This window comes from Populus trichocarpa, chromosome 18, assembly GCF_000002775.5.
Source record: "Populus trichocarpa isolate Nisqually-1 chromosome 18, P.trichocarpa_v4.1, whole genome shotgun sequence".
Classification (NCBI taxonomy): Eukaryota; Viridiplantae; Streptophyta; class Magnoliopsida; order Malpighiales; family Salicaceae; genus Populus; species Populus trichocarpa.
Window position 1 is genome coordinate 1834794 of NC_037302.2, and position 17772 is coordinate 1852565.

Genomic DNA, 17772 nt, shown 5'->3' on the forward strand with positions numbered 1-17772 from the left:
AATTAGAGTCACTGAAAGTTGAAGCAAAAGAAGAAATGAGAAAGCACAAGGAGGATGTGGAGCATTTAACCAATATGCTAAAGGTTGCTTCCCAAGAAAGAGACGAGGCCAAAAGTCAACTGCAAAAAGTACTCAACAATCTTGTACTTTCTGAACTTATGGCTGCATCCCTGCCTATTCATCCTCAAGAACAATCCGAAAACCCCCTTGTAGTTTCTGTGATAGGAAACTCGAGCATTACTGAATCTAACAGTTTATCTGAAACACATAATCACCAATCACATGGCTCCTCTCCTGTGGATCCCTTCTTTGATACAATTACTTCACCAGATTTCTCTAACAATAACTTGGCAGACTCAAGTCATATGGGGCTTGTGAGCAACACCTTTGTTCAAGAGTATAAAGGCTCTATATCAGCAGGTTTAGTGCCTCCAGCAGTGGCCAAGATCCATCCGGCTGATGCTGTAATTGAAAATTTTGTAAAAGGAAAAGTCCTGCCTCAAAAGGGAAAGCTGTTGCAGGCTCTAATGGAAGCACGCCCTCTCCTTCAAACGCTACTTCTTGCAGGTCTGCTTCCACGGTGGAGAAATTCGCCTCCATTGCAACCGTTCAATATTGTACCTGTTTCCATGAGTAATCAGAATACATTTGCAAATGCAAGCTCTCTTGCTCAAAAACCACTGGCTTCACCATCTTACATTGAGTTGCGATATTCTCAAAAGTGTTCTTCCATGTTAAATCTTGCTAGTTGTGCTTCTAGTTCAGGTCTAGACAAGGGATATCTGTTAAATTCTGGTGCTATCCACAAATTCCAGCTGGAAAACGGCAGAGATTTCAGTGAGATCAAATTTCAATGGTTCAAGGAGTATATTAGATTTATTTATTTATAAACGTATGAATGACATAACTAGTACCCTTGGTTTAATACCTTGGTTCAATTGTTTTCTTGTCCATAAAATATTATGCTTAAGCTTCCTTCTTCTCAAATCAGATTATGTTTTGAATTTTGAGTCCCTCTAGCATTTGACAAAATCGGAAAAGCTTATTTTTTTTTTTTAAGATATAGAGTTGCTCTCATCAGATATTACCCTTATAGAAGAGGATATCAAAGCAATTTCATTTGAAACAGTCTTCAGCATTCATAAACTAATTAACCTGTAATATTGAATACTGACAGAGCATGATGAATTGAAGCAGAAGCTTGTACACTTCACTATTGAATCAGAGTCGATTAAAGTTGAAGCAAATGAAGAAATGAGAAAGAACAAGGAGGATGTGGAGCATTTAATCCATCTCTTAAAGATTGTTACCAAGAATGACCAAAACTTATCTGCAAATATCATCAGCCTCCATTGCATATATACACATACATGTATTCTGAATTTAAACATATCACAGAATGTAATCCAATAAAGGGAAAAAAAGGGTAAAAATGGTTAGACATGAAGAAAGCCATGAAGAAAAGAATAGCTGGACTTTCCTCATCCTCTTCCTCTTCTTTCCTTTACATTAATCTTTAATATCCTTTAAAACACAGCATCGAGGAAAATCGTAGCATTGGCTTCTAGCACTTGCATGCAAGGAGAAAAACAGGCAAGAATATCTGCATGGAAAAGCTTGAAAAGATACCCTTTTAGTTGTAGATCAAGAATCACGAAACTTTAGCTGCGGTGTCCACTGGAGATGCAGAAGCAGCTTTCCTGATTTAGCACCGTCTAGTGGAAAGCTGTCTTGAAATTCTCCTTCTAATAGAACCCTGGTGAGTGTCATTATGCATCTTCCCATTTTATCCTGAAAGATTCATACAGTTCGTCGAAATTAAAGACTATTAACAATCTTGCAAGAATAATGCAGATTCCTTGCAAAACTTTGAAAAAAAAAGTGCGTGCCCGTACACAAAACAATGCCTAAATACCTACATAAACAAAAGCTCAGCAAGACAATTATATGACAATGAGCAATATAATGCACTTGGTGTGGAAACATTACCTTGCCAAAAGTGTCATGGTCCCAGACTTCTGCAATTAACATATCGTGTATTGCATCCTCCACAACAAATTCAAATGTTTGATTCCAAACTGGATTTAGGTTCTTAGTTAGGACCTGTGAAAGCATAAGTGGATGAGGTTATGGAACGTATAAGCATGGTCTTGCCTGCAAAATAGAACTTTAGAAGACTCTTCTTTGTTATAATCAATAGAGATCTAGCTAGCCAAAATTGCACTTTCGATGTGCCAGATTCTTTGAACAAGTGATAAAATGAGTGAATGATAAGAAACAAAGGAAAAAATAAAAAAGGAACGGTGATCATGTTAATCAGAAACCTCGAACTCACTCTAGTCTTGGCTTTTTTCTCAGATTTCTTCATTATAAGGACAACATAGGGGTCGGCCTTTCCATTCAAGTCAGTTGCCGGCAAGTTTTCTGCAGCTATAACAGTAACTGATAGTACTCCTCTCACGATGACATTTTTCTTTGGAGATGTTCTTCCAGAATTAGGATCACCTGTTCCATCAGTGCCACTCCTAATGGCCTTTTCTAAAGTGGTCATTTGAAAATCAGGGTTAAAAGGATTTTTGAAACTGCTCTCTGTGCCATACGGACAGTACAAAAGCTCCAAGTGCACCTGATGAAAAAAAGAAGATGGCACTCATTAACAACTGCAAGTTCATACATTGCTTTTGAACAAAGAAAAATCTGTAACAAAAGCAGGGAAAAAACTGACTGTGGGAAATATCATCATATTAGGTTTTCAACTCAATTGAAAAAACTCGTTTCTAATCCCCTTCTGAATTCGTAAGAAATTACACAATAGTTTAGTCGTAGTATGATCTCCTACGCACTCGATATCGATATATCATTCTAACATACTTGAAACCAATGACGAGGATGGGAGATTTCAATTGGCATACTAGATTCTTACCTGACCCCTGTTCTTGTTATCTCTCTGGATCTCTAAATCTTTGACTAGTTTCAACCATACATCCTTCACTTTACCAGGCTCAAGATCCTTTAGTGCCACTAGAGCACAACCAATGAGTTCAGCAGCCTGAACTCCTTCATCATCGAAGACTCTTACAGTCAAGTGTTGAGTTGATGCATCTTCAACTACGAACTCAAAGTGTTCATTCCATATGGGATTCAATTGGTTGCTCTGAAATTATCGTAAGAGTTATGGCTGATCTAAACAAAGAAAACCTAAGTGGTGAAATATGGGAAGCTGTCTTACAATTGTTTTGCTGGTTTTCATCCTGCTACGTAGTGGACGTATAAATAAGACAGCAAAAGGATCAGATTTTCCGACAATGTCTTTATTTGTCAAGTCCTTGCCCTGCACAAGCTTCACGTCTAAAGTACCAACGGGCTTCAACTCCAGGTCACTAAAACATGAAGTAAACATTAATAATTGCAGTGTCATCAGAAATCCAAAATGTTACTTCTTAGTGTGAATCAGCTGGATGCATTCAGGAATTGTAACTTTGAAGGGGCTCGATACATAGAGAGACGGTGTGTTCAATCGCAGAAGGAAGCATTTTATATCAGAAATACAAATTTAAAATTATCAGTGAACTTCTGGAATAAATAATGGATTAGTACACTGTGGCGATACAGAATAAGCACTATTGTGATCATGAGATAGGGATCGAAGTCAGGCTGGGTTGAGATGAGCCTAAGATGCTCTTATATCTCATTCTCAGTCAAGCCTCTAACCAACATATCTATTTCCGATCAACATGAATTTAGACTAAACCAAAACAAAAGTCCCATAATCAGACATGGATAGAACAATAAAGGATAAGGAGTTGGTCTAGCCTGTGCACGAAACTCTGGAAGCGAGTGAAACTCAAGCCTACCTATCTCAATATGGATTACAGGTCTGAAGATTTTGGCAAACTGTACCCCGATCATAACTAAATAACTGGCAGGCATTATGGGAATTGAAATTTTGCAAAAGGATCACAATAAAGATGATAATCTAGAATTCTAGATAGAATTAGCGCACCTATAATCCCCAGGTAATATTGATACAATTTTCCGAACTGGCCATGTTATAGAATCTTCAATAGCATCCTTTATGGTTTCCTGAACATAAAATACAGCAGTTTCGTTAGACCTATGATCATTCACAGCCATAGTCCTAGGAACCAAATAAATAATGAAAAGTACAGTTCTGGAAGAGTATTTCAAATTAATGTTTAATCACCTACAATACTTTGTACGAGATGAGAAATTCCGGGTCGAAAAATTTGTGATCTAATCAGGATTAATCACCCTCCATAAGGTGTGACATCAATTTTGATCAAGTAATGTGGTCTTAAAGCCACAAGACAATCCTTGAGAAATGCATGCAAGTACGTGAGAGATGAAGGAAAGAACCCGGAAATAAAATTTGTTCAAACCTCAATAGCATCAGAAAGGCCTGGGATTGCTGATATCTGACCACCAACAACTTTAAGCGTAAAATCCAGCTTTTTCTGCAGTCATAATAAAATTTATATATTGAATTCAAAGAATTCCATGTTCACGTTATCCAGAGCATATTTGGATATGGTTTTCTACATATTTATACATAAATGTTTGTTACTACATTATACTTCATCTACTTTCAGAATGAGATTTCATAAATAAGCATTTAAGTTTGTACACGTGCATGAAAAAAGTTCATGTATGTAATCCGCATTGCCTTCAGAATATTTCTTTTTCCCTTCCAGAATGTTGATTGTGACAATTTTAAGATGGTTAAAAAGTAACAAGATAAAACTCACCTTTTCTCTCAAGGAATAAGAAACAGCTCCAAAACCAGGAAAGTCTTCGGCTAGTGGCTTGAAGATTAACCTGAAAACCCCAGTGAATCCAATATTTTTCACCTAGATGAAGTTAAACAGGAAAAGATATATAAATAATAATGAAGATCTTCCACTAAATGTGCACTAACTTAGACAGATTTTGTATATATCGTGTGAGTTAATTAGACAACAAACATGACATAAAGGGTGAAACAGATGAGCTTTCTTGGCAGATACCAGCTCTCAAACTAGGAATAAATTCCCCAGAATTACAAAAGAATGTTTAACATAGTAAAATCACTATATCTCAGCAGAAACAACGTGACAAAGGGGCTTGATTGCTGTATCAAAGCCGAAAAAGAAAGAAAGAAAAGAAAAGGGAGCTGAAATTAGTATCAGTCTTCTTTATCAAAAGAAAGAATCTGTCTGCAGTCTGCACTTAGAAAGTTTTATTCTATTTATATCTTAAGATACTAGAAATCAATGCTTTAGTTAACTTCAATTAAGGAAAAGCATGATTCTTAAATCAATGTCGGTGAAACTTTACCACACATATATTGTAAAATAATGACTTAACCCAATAGTTTAAGCTTTTAGACAAGGTCTCAAGATATGATTTTATATTATTCTCTAACACCTCTCCCAAGTGAAAGCTTTTTGGACTTGAAACTTGTATATGTTCACATTATCTTATGCTTAATTTCTATCAAATAGAATGAAAATGGTGAGGTTCGAACTCGTGACTGCTTAATTAACAAGATTCTGATACCAATATCAAAGACATGTACATTACGAGGTACATTACGAGGTCGGTAGAATACTCTACGAAAACCAAGCACCAAGTCGAAGATTACCTGGATGGGTAGTGCCACACCAACTCTTGTATTGATATCAAGTACAATATTTGGATTGCCATCCCACTGCATCTCCAATTCCATGGTGATACCCTTGTCTCCACTTTCCTCTTCAATAATGCAAACTCCTATAAGACATCCACAACTCGCACATATCATCACTCTGTTCCTTTGCATGCCCAGGAACTCAATTACTCAAATGACTAACAAAAGGGGGAAAGAAGGATTCTTTCTCGATTTCTAACCATAAATTCTCTGTCATTATTGATCCCATGATTGCCAACATTTTGGAAAAAGAAAAATCACCAAGGACTTGAACCGATTTTGTAATCAATCAAACTAACCTGTAAATTGTGGAGCCACAGTACCAAGGGTCAACTTGGAAAACTTCATAGATGAAAATATAGCTGGCGTATATTGTTCAAGAATTGGTTCAACATTGCTTCTTATCAGGTCTGATGCTGCCTATGCCATTATATAACCAGAAACCACAGAAACTCGCAGCTCAATATTACTTATTACCCAAAGTGTAGCAAGAAATCCACCATGAAAAAGGGAAATTAATCAAACTTATTACCTCGTCAACATAAGGCCAAATCTTGTCAAGTTGAGCATTAAGCCAAGTTAACTGCAATTCATGAACAAACCAATATCAGAATCATGATAAAAAATCTCTAAATCAATCCCATTAAAAAAAAAAAAAAAAACATGCGGATCCTAGTGATGAAACTCATAAATCCAATGGTTGGATTACTGTTCATATCATGTACAGTAACTTAACTTCTGCCTCTGTGAAAAGACAACCCAGGGTGGATAAAACTCATCAGGAAGAATTTTTCTTGAATCCTGGACTGTCATTCTTGCAAATGCTGCCACTGTCTTAGCCTAAAAAAACACAAACATTAACGCAAACATGAAAAACATAAAAAAAAACCAATCCACCATGAATCATTAACGAAACCAAGGAATCAGATGGGATTTACCAATTGAGAACGACGCATGGATCTGATATTCTCGTACTTAGCAAATGCTACGATGAGACCAATCCCAACAGAGATTCCTATAATCATACCAATAAAGAAAGACATTGTTTCAGTGTTTCTGTCTCTTGTATCAGTTTCAGGTTTCTTTTTTCTTTCTTTTTTAGCTTCAGCGTGGATTTTCAAGCCATGTTGTTGGTGTTTGATCAAAGAATGTTGGTTTTTTGCGATGGGAACGTAGGGGACGTGTGAAGATGAAGAAAAACTAGATAGTTGTGTTGTCTTAGTTAATTTGGCATTGATTGATTAGTAATCTTTTGGTTTAAGTTTCCCTTCTGTAAAGAATAAAGTAATTTGTTCCTCTTCTTTATGTTTCTTCTTTATATTTATATATAGAGAGAGGATTTTGCAAAATTGGTCTAATTAAAATAAAAAAAGAAAAATATAAACATATTTAATTGAAAAAATAAAGATGAAAAAATAAAAATAAATATATTATGATATAGTTTTAGAATAATTTTTTATTATTTTAAAATAAAAATAAAAACATAAAGAAAACCCCTCTCTCTCTCTCTTTTCCCAAGTTTTTGTCGTTTCTAATTCAAAACAATAATTAAACAATAAAGTATCTAATTATAAAAAAAACTCAGGTGGTATATTTTAATAGAAAATGAGTTCATGTGGGAACTGATTCTTTTGGTCAGCATCTAATTCTTAACTTTTCAGCCAACTATAATACCTGTCTTCCAGCCACGTATGCACAGTGAGCGAGACACTGGTAGTCATCTGCACGCCACGTACGTGGCCGTATCAGATCTCGTCTTCCTTTTAGAAAAAAAAGCGTGCATGGACACCCACGACAACATGGAGAACATTGTGGTAGTCCATGACACTTGGGGGTTGTTCTGTCACGCGATTAAGGAATGAGCCTGGGGGATGACGACAATTCTTCTGTTTTCGAGGAGTTATTTGGCATTTTAATTCCGCATTGTTTTTTTTTTAAAAAATAATTTTTTTTAAAATAATTTTTTAAAATATTTTTAAATCGCTTTGATATATTAATATTAAAATTAATTTGTCAAATATACCATACAACCCTCCTTTCCAAAATCAAAACAGCAAAAATATTCTTTTGCTACTTCTGAACTTTGTTGATAATGGGTATAATTTCCACACAAGATGAATGATTTTTACATTGGATGTAAAATATTGTTTGTTCATGTCATACCCTATTAATTAATTAATTGATTAATTAGATAATAATAACTATTAATTTTAATTAAGTCATTTTTATAAACACAAAATGTTATTAACAAGTTATTAATTGGATAATTTTAAATAATTGACATAAACACAAACAAATGATAAATAAAACCCTCAAATCATAGATTGATCTCGCAAACAAATTCTTCAAACCAAAAAAAAAATAATAAAGAGAGAATTTTAGCTGTTTTAAGATTCTTATTGGAAATGTGGTTGTAGTTATTTTTCAAATTGCTTTTCATTCGGAAATATATTAAAATAATATATTTTTATTTTTTAAAAATTATTTTTGACATCAGCGCATCAAAATGATTTAAAAATATTAAAAAATAATAATTTAAAGTAAAAAATAAAAATAATTTTTTAAAAAAACATAAAAATAAATATAACCTTAATCTTACAAAAATGATATGTACAAGCCCACTATCTTAGCTACCTTAATCTTTTTTTCTTCCTTCCTTCTCTAACAATCAAATGGAATTAGGGATCATGCATTTTGTGTGCATCAAGCTAAAATTATCTCCCGAAATAGGTTAAATGGATTCCACCACCTCAGACTCGGGAACTTACGAGGAAAGATTTTCGTGACTGATTCATTATTTGAGTCTTCAATTGATAATTTCAAACGAGCCAATTAATAAGAACTAACTACTCGAGATTATTGTTGTTGTTGAATAAATTAAATATACTAAATATTTGGGAATAATATAAATTATATTTTAAAATTTTATCTAATTAATAATTTAAAATTTAAAATTAAAATAATTTTTTGAAATGATATACAGAGTTTTGTTTTGATTACCGAACATATAATAGAGAATTTCATTTTGTAATTAATGAAGTACAGAACATTTTGCATGGCTTGCTTTTGCTTAGCATCTTTCCATCTGGGAATCTGCTGGATTAGATTAATAACCATCTTCAAAGAATCAAGGCATTTGGTGAATTTTGATAGGTTAATTGACTCTAAGATAAAGAGAAAAGATAGGTTGATTAGCTTAGCTAGATGAGATCAGTCATAATAAATATATATTCATGCTAAGTACGAATAAAAGTTGAAAATAAATCAATCAAGCACTCTAGACAGTACACGTTGTGCACAATTTGTTCTTTGTTCTCTACTTTCTGGCATGCAAATCTATGCATTAGAGACATTCCTTTTACATGTCACATGGGTTTAAAACCCGACCGGCCTGACAGGTCGACCCGAGACTCGGCTAACTTGTGGTTAGAACCGGGTCGGGTTAAAAAAACAGGAGAAAAAAAACCCAGTATGACTTGGTTAACCCGGTAACCTAGTTGACCCGGTCAAAAACTCGGTTGCAACCTGTTGACTTTTATTTTTTTTACTAAAATAATATTATTTTGATTTTTTTAAATAAATTGACTCGAACGACCTGGTGACCCTATCTAAACTCGGAACTCAAACCTTAAACTAGACCAATCATCGACTGGATCTAAAAACTATGCTTTTTCTTGCTATGTTCATAATTAACTTGATGCCTAAAAATATGGTCCAACTAAAGCGTGATCAAGAGCACCGATACCATCTTATTTCCATCATGTATGTTTGCTCTGTTAAGAAAAATGGAGTTATTTTATTATTATTTATTAAAGATAGAATAATCTTTTAATTTTTTTTTAGTTTATATATAGTCTCTTAAATAATCTTTATATTTAAGTTAAGTTATTTTTTTTAAGTAATTTGTTACATTATATTATACAGCGTCAATGAAACCCTTATCTCTTTTCTTTATTTTTTTTTTTTTATTATTTAACACAGTCCACCATCAATTATTTTATTTAAATAATAATTATTTTATTAATATTGATGCCATCATTATCCAGTAACAACCACCATTATGACTAATATTATTATAATCATAGATATTATTACCATAACCATCACCATCATTATTATCTTTATAACAAATATTATAACTTTTGTTGTATTACTACTATAATTTAAAAACCATAAATAAAAAATAATTTATTTTACAGGAAAATATTTTTATTTATACATCCAAATAATAAAAAATAACTCATTTCTCTTAAAAATATTTTTTTTCCAAGACAAACATACCCTTCATAACACAACACAATTGTTGGAACATGGATCTTTAAATGGTAAAATTGCAAGAGAATATACTTCGAGGAGTGATGTAAAATACCCATCATATCAAGAGGACGAACTTTGTGGTACCTAATTCATAAAGCTTAAAATCGAACAAGTTCCAAACCGACACGACCTTTTTCCAGAGACCTCGCCAACTTCCTCAAACAACGCCACCTCATAGCCTCACGCCCGGGTCTCTCTCTCTCTCAAATCTGAAAAAAGCTTTTATCAAAATTAAGAAATTCTCTTTACTCCATTAATTATTCCTTTTTTTTTAAATAAAAATAAAAATCAAACACTATAAAAATCGCACCACCATATTACTTCCTTCCTCTCTCCACAGAACACACACAAAAGTGATGATAACCGTTTCCTTTTGATCTCTCAAGAAAAATAAGAATCACCTTCTTCTTCTTCTTCGGTTTGTGCGGAAATGGCGGGAAATGACTGGATAAATAGTTACTTAGAAGCGATACTGGACGTTGATCCAGGAATCGTCGATGCAAAATCGTCTTTGTTGCTTAGGGAGCGAGGTCGTTTTAGTCCTACTCGGTATTTTGTTGAGGAAGTTATTACTGGCTTCGATGAGACTGATCTCCATCGTTCCTGGCTTCGTGTAAGACGATCGAGGCGACACGACACCGTGTCTTTTATTTCATTTCATGGGTGAATTCAATGTTATTTTTGTAATTTTGAATGTGAATTGTTTTTGATAGGCTGCGGCGATGAGGAGTACGCAAGAGAGAAATACTAGATTGGAAAATATGTGCTGGAGGATTTGGAATTTGGCTCGCAAGAAGAAACAGGTTTTTATATATATATATATATAAATATAATTTTAGTTAGAAAAAAGTGTTTAATGATTAGTTTATGCTATTTGATTTGTTTATGATAATTATTATCATTGAGTAATTTAATTGATGGAGTATACAAGATTGTTTAGGAGTGTGATTGTAATTGTTTTTTAAAAGTGAAATATATCAAAAAATTTAGAAGTGTGATTGTGATTGTTTTTTAAAGTTAAATACATCAAAATAATATTTTTTTTAATTTTTAAAAATTATTTTTAAAATCAACATATTAAAATAATGCAAAACATATAAAAAAATTAATTTTTAATATTTTTTTTTAAAATTTTTAGAAAATATAATTTGCAACGTGTTCTCAAATATTCTTTAAAAAAACAAATCAAACCCGGTCCAGCACGTGTGTCAATCATGTTTTGGTTGTGGATCCTACTTAAATATGCACGAGTTGAGATTTGTAGAGTTACTACTGTGACAAATGACCAAATTATTTTTTAATTTTTTTTATTTGTAAATATATTAAAATAATTTTTTTATATATTTTTAATATAAAACATTAAAATAATTTAAAAAATACAAAAAAATTAAATCTAATAAAAATTTCAAAAACACGGTTAAATTATAATGTCAAACAAGGTTAAAATTTTTACTAAATTGATCAGAGTATCCAAGAGTTTGTTTGGAAATATTATAGTATGAAGGTATTTAGTAAATCATACACACCATATAGTTTTGCATCTAAACCTTAATTAAAAAACATTATAATTTATAGTTTTTTTAAACATGCTTTTACAAAACTATAATTATAAAAATTATTACAATTTTAAACACACGCTAAAAAAGTATTAAGAAAAAATCGTAGCTATGCATGGGATTGTGTGGTGAGCTTGAACTCATGTTCGATTGACATGTAACTGGTTCGCAGTTAATTGTTTGAATTTTGTATTACTAAGGTTCAAATCATGCTATGGGGGCAAGAATGTTTAGTTATATTTGGACTTTATATTTTCCCTTTTCTTTACATTTTACTTGGACTTTTTTTATTAGCTTGAGGGCGAGGAAGCTCAAAGGATAGCGAAACGCCACCTTGAACGTGAAAGAGGTCGCAAAGAGGCAACTGCTGATATGTCGGAAGATCTGTCAGAAGGAGAGAAAGGAGATGTCCCTGGTGACCTTTCAGCACATGGTGGGAGTGTTAGAGGAAGAATGCCTAGAATAAGTTCTGTTGATGTGATGGAGAATTGGGCTAACCAGCACAAAGAAAAGAAACTTTACATTGTGCTCATAAGGCATGGCCAAAATTTTTATCATTGACCTGACATTATAATGGGTTATTTGCATGCTTATTATTCATATTGACTTTGTTTATACCTGTGAACTAAAAGTTGATCTCAATAATTGAATATATAGAATTTACAACTTGCTTGAAATTCATAATGGTTCATAAAATTATTTCTAACAAGCGGTTTTGCAGTCTTCATGGCTTGATACGCGGTGAAAACATGGAGCTTGGTCGTGATTCAGATACAGGTGGCCAGGTAACTCCTTGCCCTTTCCTTTTTGCATCTCTGTTCAAATTCTTATTGTTATGTGGAAAGTACTTATTCTAGACCATCATTTCAATCATGAAGCACCACTTCACTTATGGGGAGGTCTTGAATTTACCGTTTTATACAGGTCAAGTATGTAGTAGAGCTTGCGAGGGCCCTGGGGACAATGCCAGGGGTTTATCGGGTTGATTTGCTGACAAGACAAGTATCGGCTCCAGATGTGGATTGGAGTTATGGTGAGCCAACAGAGATGCTGAATCTAATAAGCTCTGAGAATTCAACAGGGGAGCTCGGTGAGAGTAGCGGTGCTTACATTATTCGAATACCATTTGGCCCGAAGGACAAGTACATAAGAAAGGAACTCCTTTGGCCTTACATTCCAGAATTTGTAGATGGTGCACTAGGTCATATTATGCAGATGTCTAATGTTTTGGGAGAGCAAATTGGTGGTGGAAATCCAGTCTGGCCTGTTGCAATTCATGGACATTATGCTGATGCTGGTGACTCTGCTGCTCTTCTCTCTGGAGCTCTAAATGTTCCTATGGTTTTTACTGGACACTCACTTGGACGAGACAAGCTTGAACAACTTATGAAACAGGGACGGCAGTCGAGGGAAGAAGTAAATGCAACGTACAAAATAATGCGGCGGATAGAGGCTGAAGAGTTAACTCTTGATGCCTCGGAGATTATTATAACTAGCACTAAACAGGAGATAGAAGAGCAATGGCGCCTGTATGATGGCTTTGATCCAGTACTAGAGCGCAAACTTAGAGCAAGGGTCAAACGAGGAGTGAGCTGTCATGGCAGGTTCATGCCTCGAACTGTTGTAAGCATCAACATGTTGTTGTTAATTCCTTCATTAAACCTGTGAGGCTCCCATTAGCCTCAAATCGAAGTTGGTTGTTGTGATATCTTTATGCTAACGGTATTTTGTAGCAAAACTAATCCATATCTTAATATGTCAATGATGTCCAGGTGATTCCTCCTGGAATGGAGTTTCATCATATCACTCCACACGATGGAGATTCTGATGGAGAAGAAGAAAAAAACAAAGATCATCCTGCGTCTCCTGATCCACCAATTTGGTCAGAGGTGATAGTTATTCTTTTCTCATATTTGCTTTGGTTTTTGACAGTTGAATGATTTTACATGTCACTGATTGATTATTCCTTGTATTCATTCTAGTAGGGATTTTAAACTTGATACTGACTGCAGTTTCAAATCACCAGATAATGCGTTTCTTTTCCAATCCCCGGAAGCCTATGATACTAGCTCTTGCAAGGCCAGACCCAAAAAAGAATATTACTACTTTAGTCAAAGCATTTGGAGAATGCCGCCCGCTAAGGGAGCTTGCCAACCTAGTACGCTAGTCTTTGAACTTCTATGTCTAGTGCATGCATTTTCAATAACTGGACTCTGTTGAAATGGTTCTTGATTCTCTTCTTTCTCATCAAAATTTGTTTTATATGCAAGTTGTAAATAATCTTTTGTTGGTTTCTGTTTTTGCAGACATTAATAATGGGAAACCGTGATGATATTGATGAAATGTCAGGCGCAAATGCCTCTTATCTTCTTTCCGTTATCAAGCTTGTTGATAAATATGATCTATATGGTCAAGTGGCTTACCCTAAACACCATAAGCAATCTGATGTTCCTGACATTTACCGTCTTGCAGCCAAAACAAAGGTATAATTATAAATCAAATTTTACCAAATTGATCTTGCAATAGGATGTCACATTTCATCAAATGGAATTGTGTTGAAATGACACCGAAGTTTGCATTTAACAATATGGTTGATTTCAGTCTGTCAAGGAAGTTCTGATCCGTTTCTCGACTTCTTATCCTGGCTATTCTTTTTCCCTTTCAGGGTGTGTTCATTAATCCAGCTTTCATTGAGCCATTTGGACTTACTTTGATAGAGGTGTTTCTCTTTATTTATCACCTGCTATCTTCATTTTAGAATACATTAGTTCTTGAAAATTTAACGTGTCTCCTTGCTGAACAGGCAGCAGCTTATGGTTTGCCTATTGTTGCCACAAAAAATGGTGGTCCTGTGGACATTCATCGGGTGTGTACATAGTTGAATCTTTCCAATCTTAGGATGATTTTCTTGGCTATTCATCAGAACTGCTGTGAGTTTGAAGATTCCTGCTAGCTTATGGATACTGACAACAAATTGATTACAGGTGCTTGACAATGGACTGCTAGTTGATCCTCACGACCAACAGTCCATTGCTGATGCTCTTCTCAAGCTTGTTTCCGATAAGCAGCTGTGGGCAAGATGTAGACAGAACGGACTGAAAAATATCCACCTTTTCTCATGGCCAGAGCATTGTAAAGCATACCTAGCTCGGATAGTCAGTTGCAAACCCAGGCAGCCTCAGTGGCAGAAAATTGAAGAAGGATTTCAAAATTCAGAATCAGATTCACCTGGCGATTCTTTGAGAGACATACAGGATTTATCTTTAAACTTGAAGCTATCATTGGACGGGGAAAAAAATGGAAGTGGCAATCTTGATAATTCTTTAGATAATGAGGACAATGCTGTTGATGGAAAGTACAAGTTAGAAAACGCTGTTTTGACAGTATCAAAAGGTGCCGGAGGAGGCTTGCAGAAGGATGGAGCTAAAGAGAGAGCAGATAACAATACTAGCAGTAGTAAATTTCCATCTCTGAGGAGGAGGAAGCACATTTTTGTCATTGCTGTTGATTGCGATACGACTTCAGATTTTCTTGAAATCCTCAAGATGGTTGTTGAAGTGGCAAATGAAAATTCTGCTGGGTTGATAGGATTCATTTTATCAACAGCCATGACCATATCTGAGATAAATTCTCTTCTGAATTCAGGGGGCTTGAACCCATTGGATTTTGATGCATTTATTTGTAACAGTGGTAGCAATCTCTATTATCCATCTTCAAGCTCTGATGATTCTGGACTTCCATTTGTACTGGACTTGGACTATCATTCACAGATTGAATACCGTTGGGGCGGAGAAGGTTTGAGGAAGACTTTGGTTCGTTGGGCTATTTCTGTTAATGATAAAAATGGACAAGGAAAGATTGTTGAGGAAGATGAACCCAGGTCGTCTTCATATTGCTTTGCATTGAAAGTGAAAGACTTATCATTGGTAATTATGTTTTGAAATCCGAGAACTCCTTTGCCTAATGTCCCTGATTATGATTTGACTCCGCATTCAAGTTCTGCTTTGCTTTTTTGTGTGTTTGTACTCGTCGTCAACTGTTACTTAGAACGTACTCTGTCTTTACAGATCCCCCCTGTTAAGGAACTTCGGAAATTGATGAGAATTCAGGCTCTTCGATGCCATGTAATTTATTGTCAACAAGGTGCCAAAATAAATGTGATCCCTGTGCTGGCTTCTAGATCCCAGGCGCTGAGGTATGCCTTCTATTTTATTTATATATATATTTTATCCAATTATACATTATGACCATTTCAGAAACTTGTTCCTAGAGGTCCTCTAATCTGAACTACTCAGTTTAGAAATTGCCAGGTTGATTACATATATTATATCATCAATAGAATTTTTCTTCTTGTTGAAAGAAAGCTATTTATTTCTGTCAACTCTTTTGGTTGCCAGAGCTGCAGTTGAATTGGTGAAATGAATATGTCTAGAAATAATAATGCTCACTTATCTCTGAGTTACAATGATGCCTGATAATTCCTTTTTATTCCACGAGCTTGTGATCGAGATTTTTAACCTATGCTAAGCCAAATCTGGTAGTAAAATGAAGCTCGGGGTAAACTTCCGAACTTCTTGCAACCCATAGGGCAAATTACCATATAAGATCTTGATTGTTCTTCAGGTACCTATATGTTCGATGGGCCACGGACTTGTCAAATATTGTGATCTTCACAGGAGAATGTGGAGACACGGATTATGAAGGGTTACTTGGTGGGCTCCATAAGACTGTTGTGCTGAAGGGAGTTGGCAGCAGTTCTCTCAAGCTCCATGCTAATAGAAGCTATCCTCTGGAAGATGTTGCGCCGTTTGACAATCCCAACTTTGTCCAAGCCGGGGGATGCAACGCCGAGGATATAAAGGAATCTTTGGAGAAACTAGGGATTCTTAAGGGTTAGAAGAATTGTCTTTCTTCGATCTGCCGAGATAGAGGCTTTTCCTCCGGTGGCTTTCTCTCCGTAATCTCCCCCAGCCACCCTCCTCCCTTTGAAGCTTCATTTCATCGAAATTAATTGCCTATAGCTTCGGCCCAAGTGTGTGAACCCCCTACTTCAATTTTTGTTTTCCTTAATTCTGAGAAACAGTTGTGGTCTGCAGCCTCATTGCACTTCACTGTTCTCTTCGCTAGCTTTGGCATCCTCCTAACCTTGCTCTTTTTGGCTCACCCTATGCCACCCCCACAACTAGAGTTTTGTGCTATTCTATGTGGTTTGTATATAGAGAGAGTTATTCTCTCCAGTTGTTTTGTTTAATTCTCATTGGTTTCTCAGCCACACCACGGCGTGTAATATTGGAAAATCGATGCTTGCTTGAGTTTAAAATATAGATACATCACAAATTATGTGTTCTGGTGTTTTTGATCGAAAATAAAAATATATCTAAATAATATTTTTTTATTTTTAATATTAATATATTAGAATCATCTAAAAATATTTTAAGGAAATAAAAATATTGAATTCGTGAAAAAAATGCGAGGTGTTTGCTCTTTTTTAATTTATAATCCATTAAAATCTCCAAAGAAAAAACAAAGGAGAGTAAATTAATTTGGTTGATTCTATTTAGAAGTAAATTAGGTTTATAGTTAATTATGTAATAGGTATAATTAAAATAATAAGAGAAAAGTTTAGATGAGCGTTGGTTGGAAGCATGAAATTTCACACAATCAATGGCCATGCTTTCTCGGTGCAAAGTTTTTTAAACTTGGATTTGGGCGGGTTGTTATAAGATTTTTTAAGGTTAAAATGATATTAATTTAAAAAAAAATATTTTAAAAATAACAAAATATATTTTATTCATGATATAGATTGATCCGGGTTTGATTATGTTATCTATTTCATGTTTTATTTTTTTTTTAAATCACTACCAGATTTTTTGTATTTACAAACGGAATTTTTCGTTGGTAATTGATATGATGAACAATAGCAAGGAGAAATAAATAGTTTACCAATGAGTTTAAAGATAGATTTTACTGATAGTATTAATATTTTTAGTAATTTCATTAGTATAAATAACACGTCATCGTTCTTTTTTACTTTGTTTTAATTCTTTTTTTTTACTGTAATTCTATCAATATATACCGAGAAAATATTTCCGTCGATAAAATTCACTGTAATTTATTGATAAAAACATTTTGTTAATATTTTTATTTGTATTTATTAATTTTCTGATAATAAACTAATCTAAACTAGATTTCTAATCGACCAAGTATTAATGT

At 34.3% G+C, this 17772-nt stretch overlaps 2 protein-coding genes across 3 annotated transcripts; one reads left to right on the plus strand and one right to left on the minus strand.

The window, feature by feature from the left end:
* Positions 1–1276: 1276 nt before the first annotated feature.
* On the minus strand, positions 1277–6970 carry LOC7458382 (synaptotagmin-4). 2 transcript variants are annotated; one of them, XM_052449019.1, is made up of 13 exons: positions 6625–6970; positions 6418–6526; positions 6219–6265; positions 5986–6106; positions 5642–5769; positions 4767–4868; positions 4401–4475; positions 4004–4083; positions 3230–3380; positions 2924–3154; positions 2336–2626; positions 1990–2103; positions 1277–1791 (listed from the first exon to the last, which is right to left on the minus strand). In XM_052449019.1, exons 1-13 carry the CDS (start codon positions 6727–6729, stop codon positions 1645–1647), a joined length of 1701 nt encoding a protein of 566 aa, XP_052304979.1. In that variant the 5' UTR covers positions 6730–6970; the 3' UTR covers positions 1277–1644. The 2 variants fall into 2 exon arrangements, with proteins under 2 accessions (XP_052304979.1, XP_052304980.1); XM_052449020.1 differs by lacking the exon at positions 4401–4475.
* A 3222-nt stretch (positions 6971–10192) lies between these two features.
* Positions 10193–16910, plus strand: LOC7458381 (probable sucrose-phosphate synthase 1). The gene is made up of 13 exons (XM_024590744.2): positions 10193–10616; positions 10717–10806; positions 11854–12095; positions 12281–12344; positions 12484–13182; positions 13332–13448; positions 13586–13717; positions 13866–14042; positions 14225–14278; positions 14363–14425; positions 14544–15485; positions 15627–15754; positions 16183–16910. The coding sequence occupies exons 1-13, from the start codon at positions 10434–10436 to the stop codon at positions 16454–16456; spliced, it is 3165 nt and encodes a 1054-aa protein (XP_024446512.2). The 5' UTR covers positions 10193–10433; the 3' UTR covers positions 16457–16910.
* The last annotated feature ends 862 nt before the right edge of the window (positions 16911–17772 follow it).

What these genes read in the sequence shown, in the direction of transcription:
- LOC7458381 (XM_024590744.2), top strand. Translation starts at nt 10,434, where the DNA reads ATGGCGGGAAATGACTGGATAAATAGTTACTTAGAAGCGATACTGGAC. An exon ending in ATTCAGATACAGGTGGCCAG is followed by an intron (nt 12,345 to 12,483) that starts GTAACTCCTTGC and finishes CGTTTTATACAG; the next exon opens with GTCAAGTATGTAGTAGAGCT. An exon ending in TTGGACTTACTTTGATAGAG is followed by an intron (nt 14,279 to 14,362) that starts GTGTTTCTCTTT and finishes CTTGCTGAACAG; the next exon opens with GCAGCAGCTTATGGTTTGCC.
- LOC7458382 (XM_052449019.1), bottom strand. Translation starts at nt 6,729, where the DNA reads ATGTCTTTCTTTATTGGTATGATTATAGGAATCTCTGTTGGGATTGGT. An exon ending in TGTGGCTCCACAATTTACAG is followed by an intron (nt 5,770 to 5,985) that starts GTTAGTTTGATT and finishes GATGTCTTATAG; the next exon opens with GAGTTTGCATTATTGAAGAG. An exon ending in CTTATTCCTTGAGAGAAAAG is followed by an intron (nt 4,476 to 4,766) that starts GTGAGTTTTATC and finishes TTATGACTGCAG; the next exon opens with AAAAAGCTGGATTTTACGCT.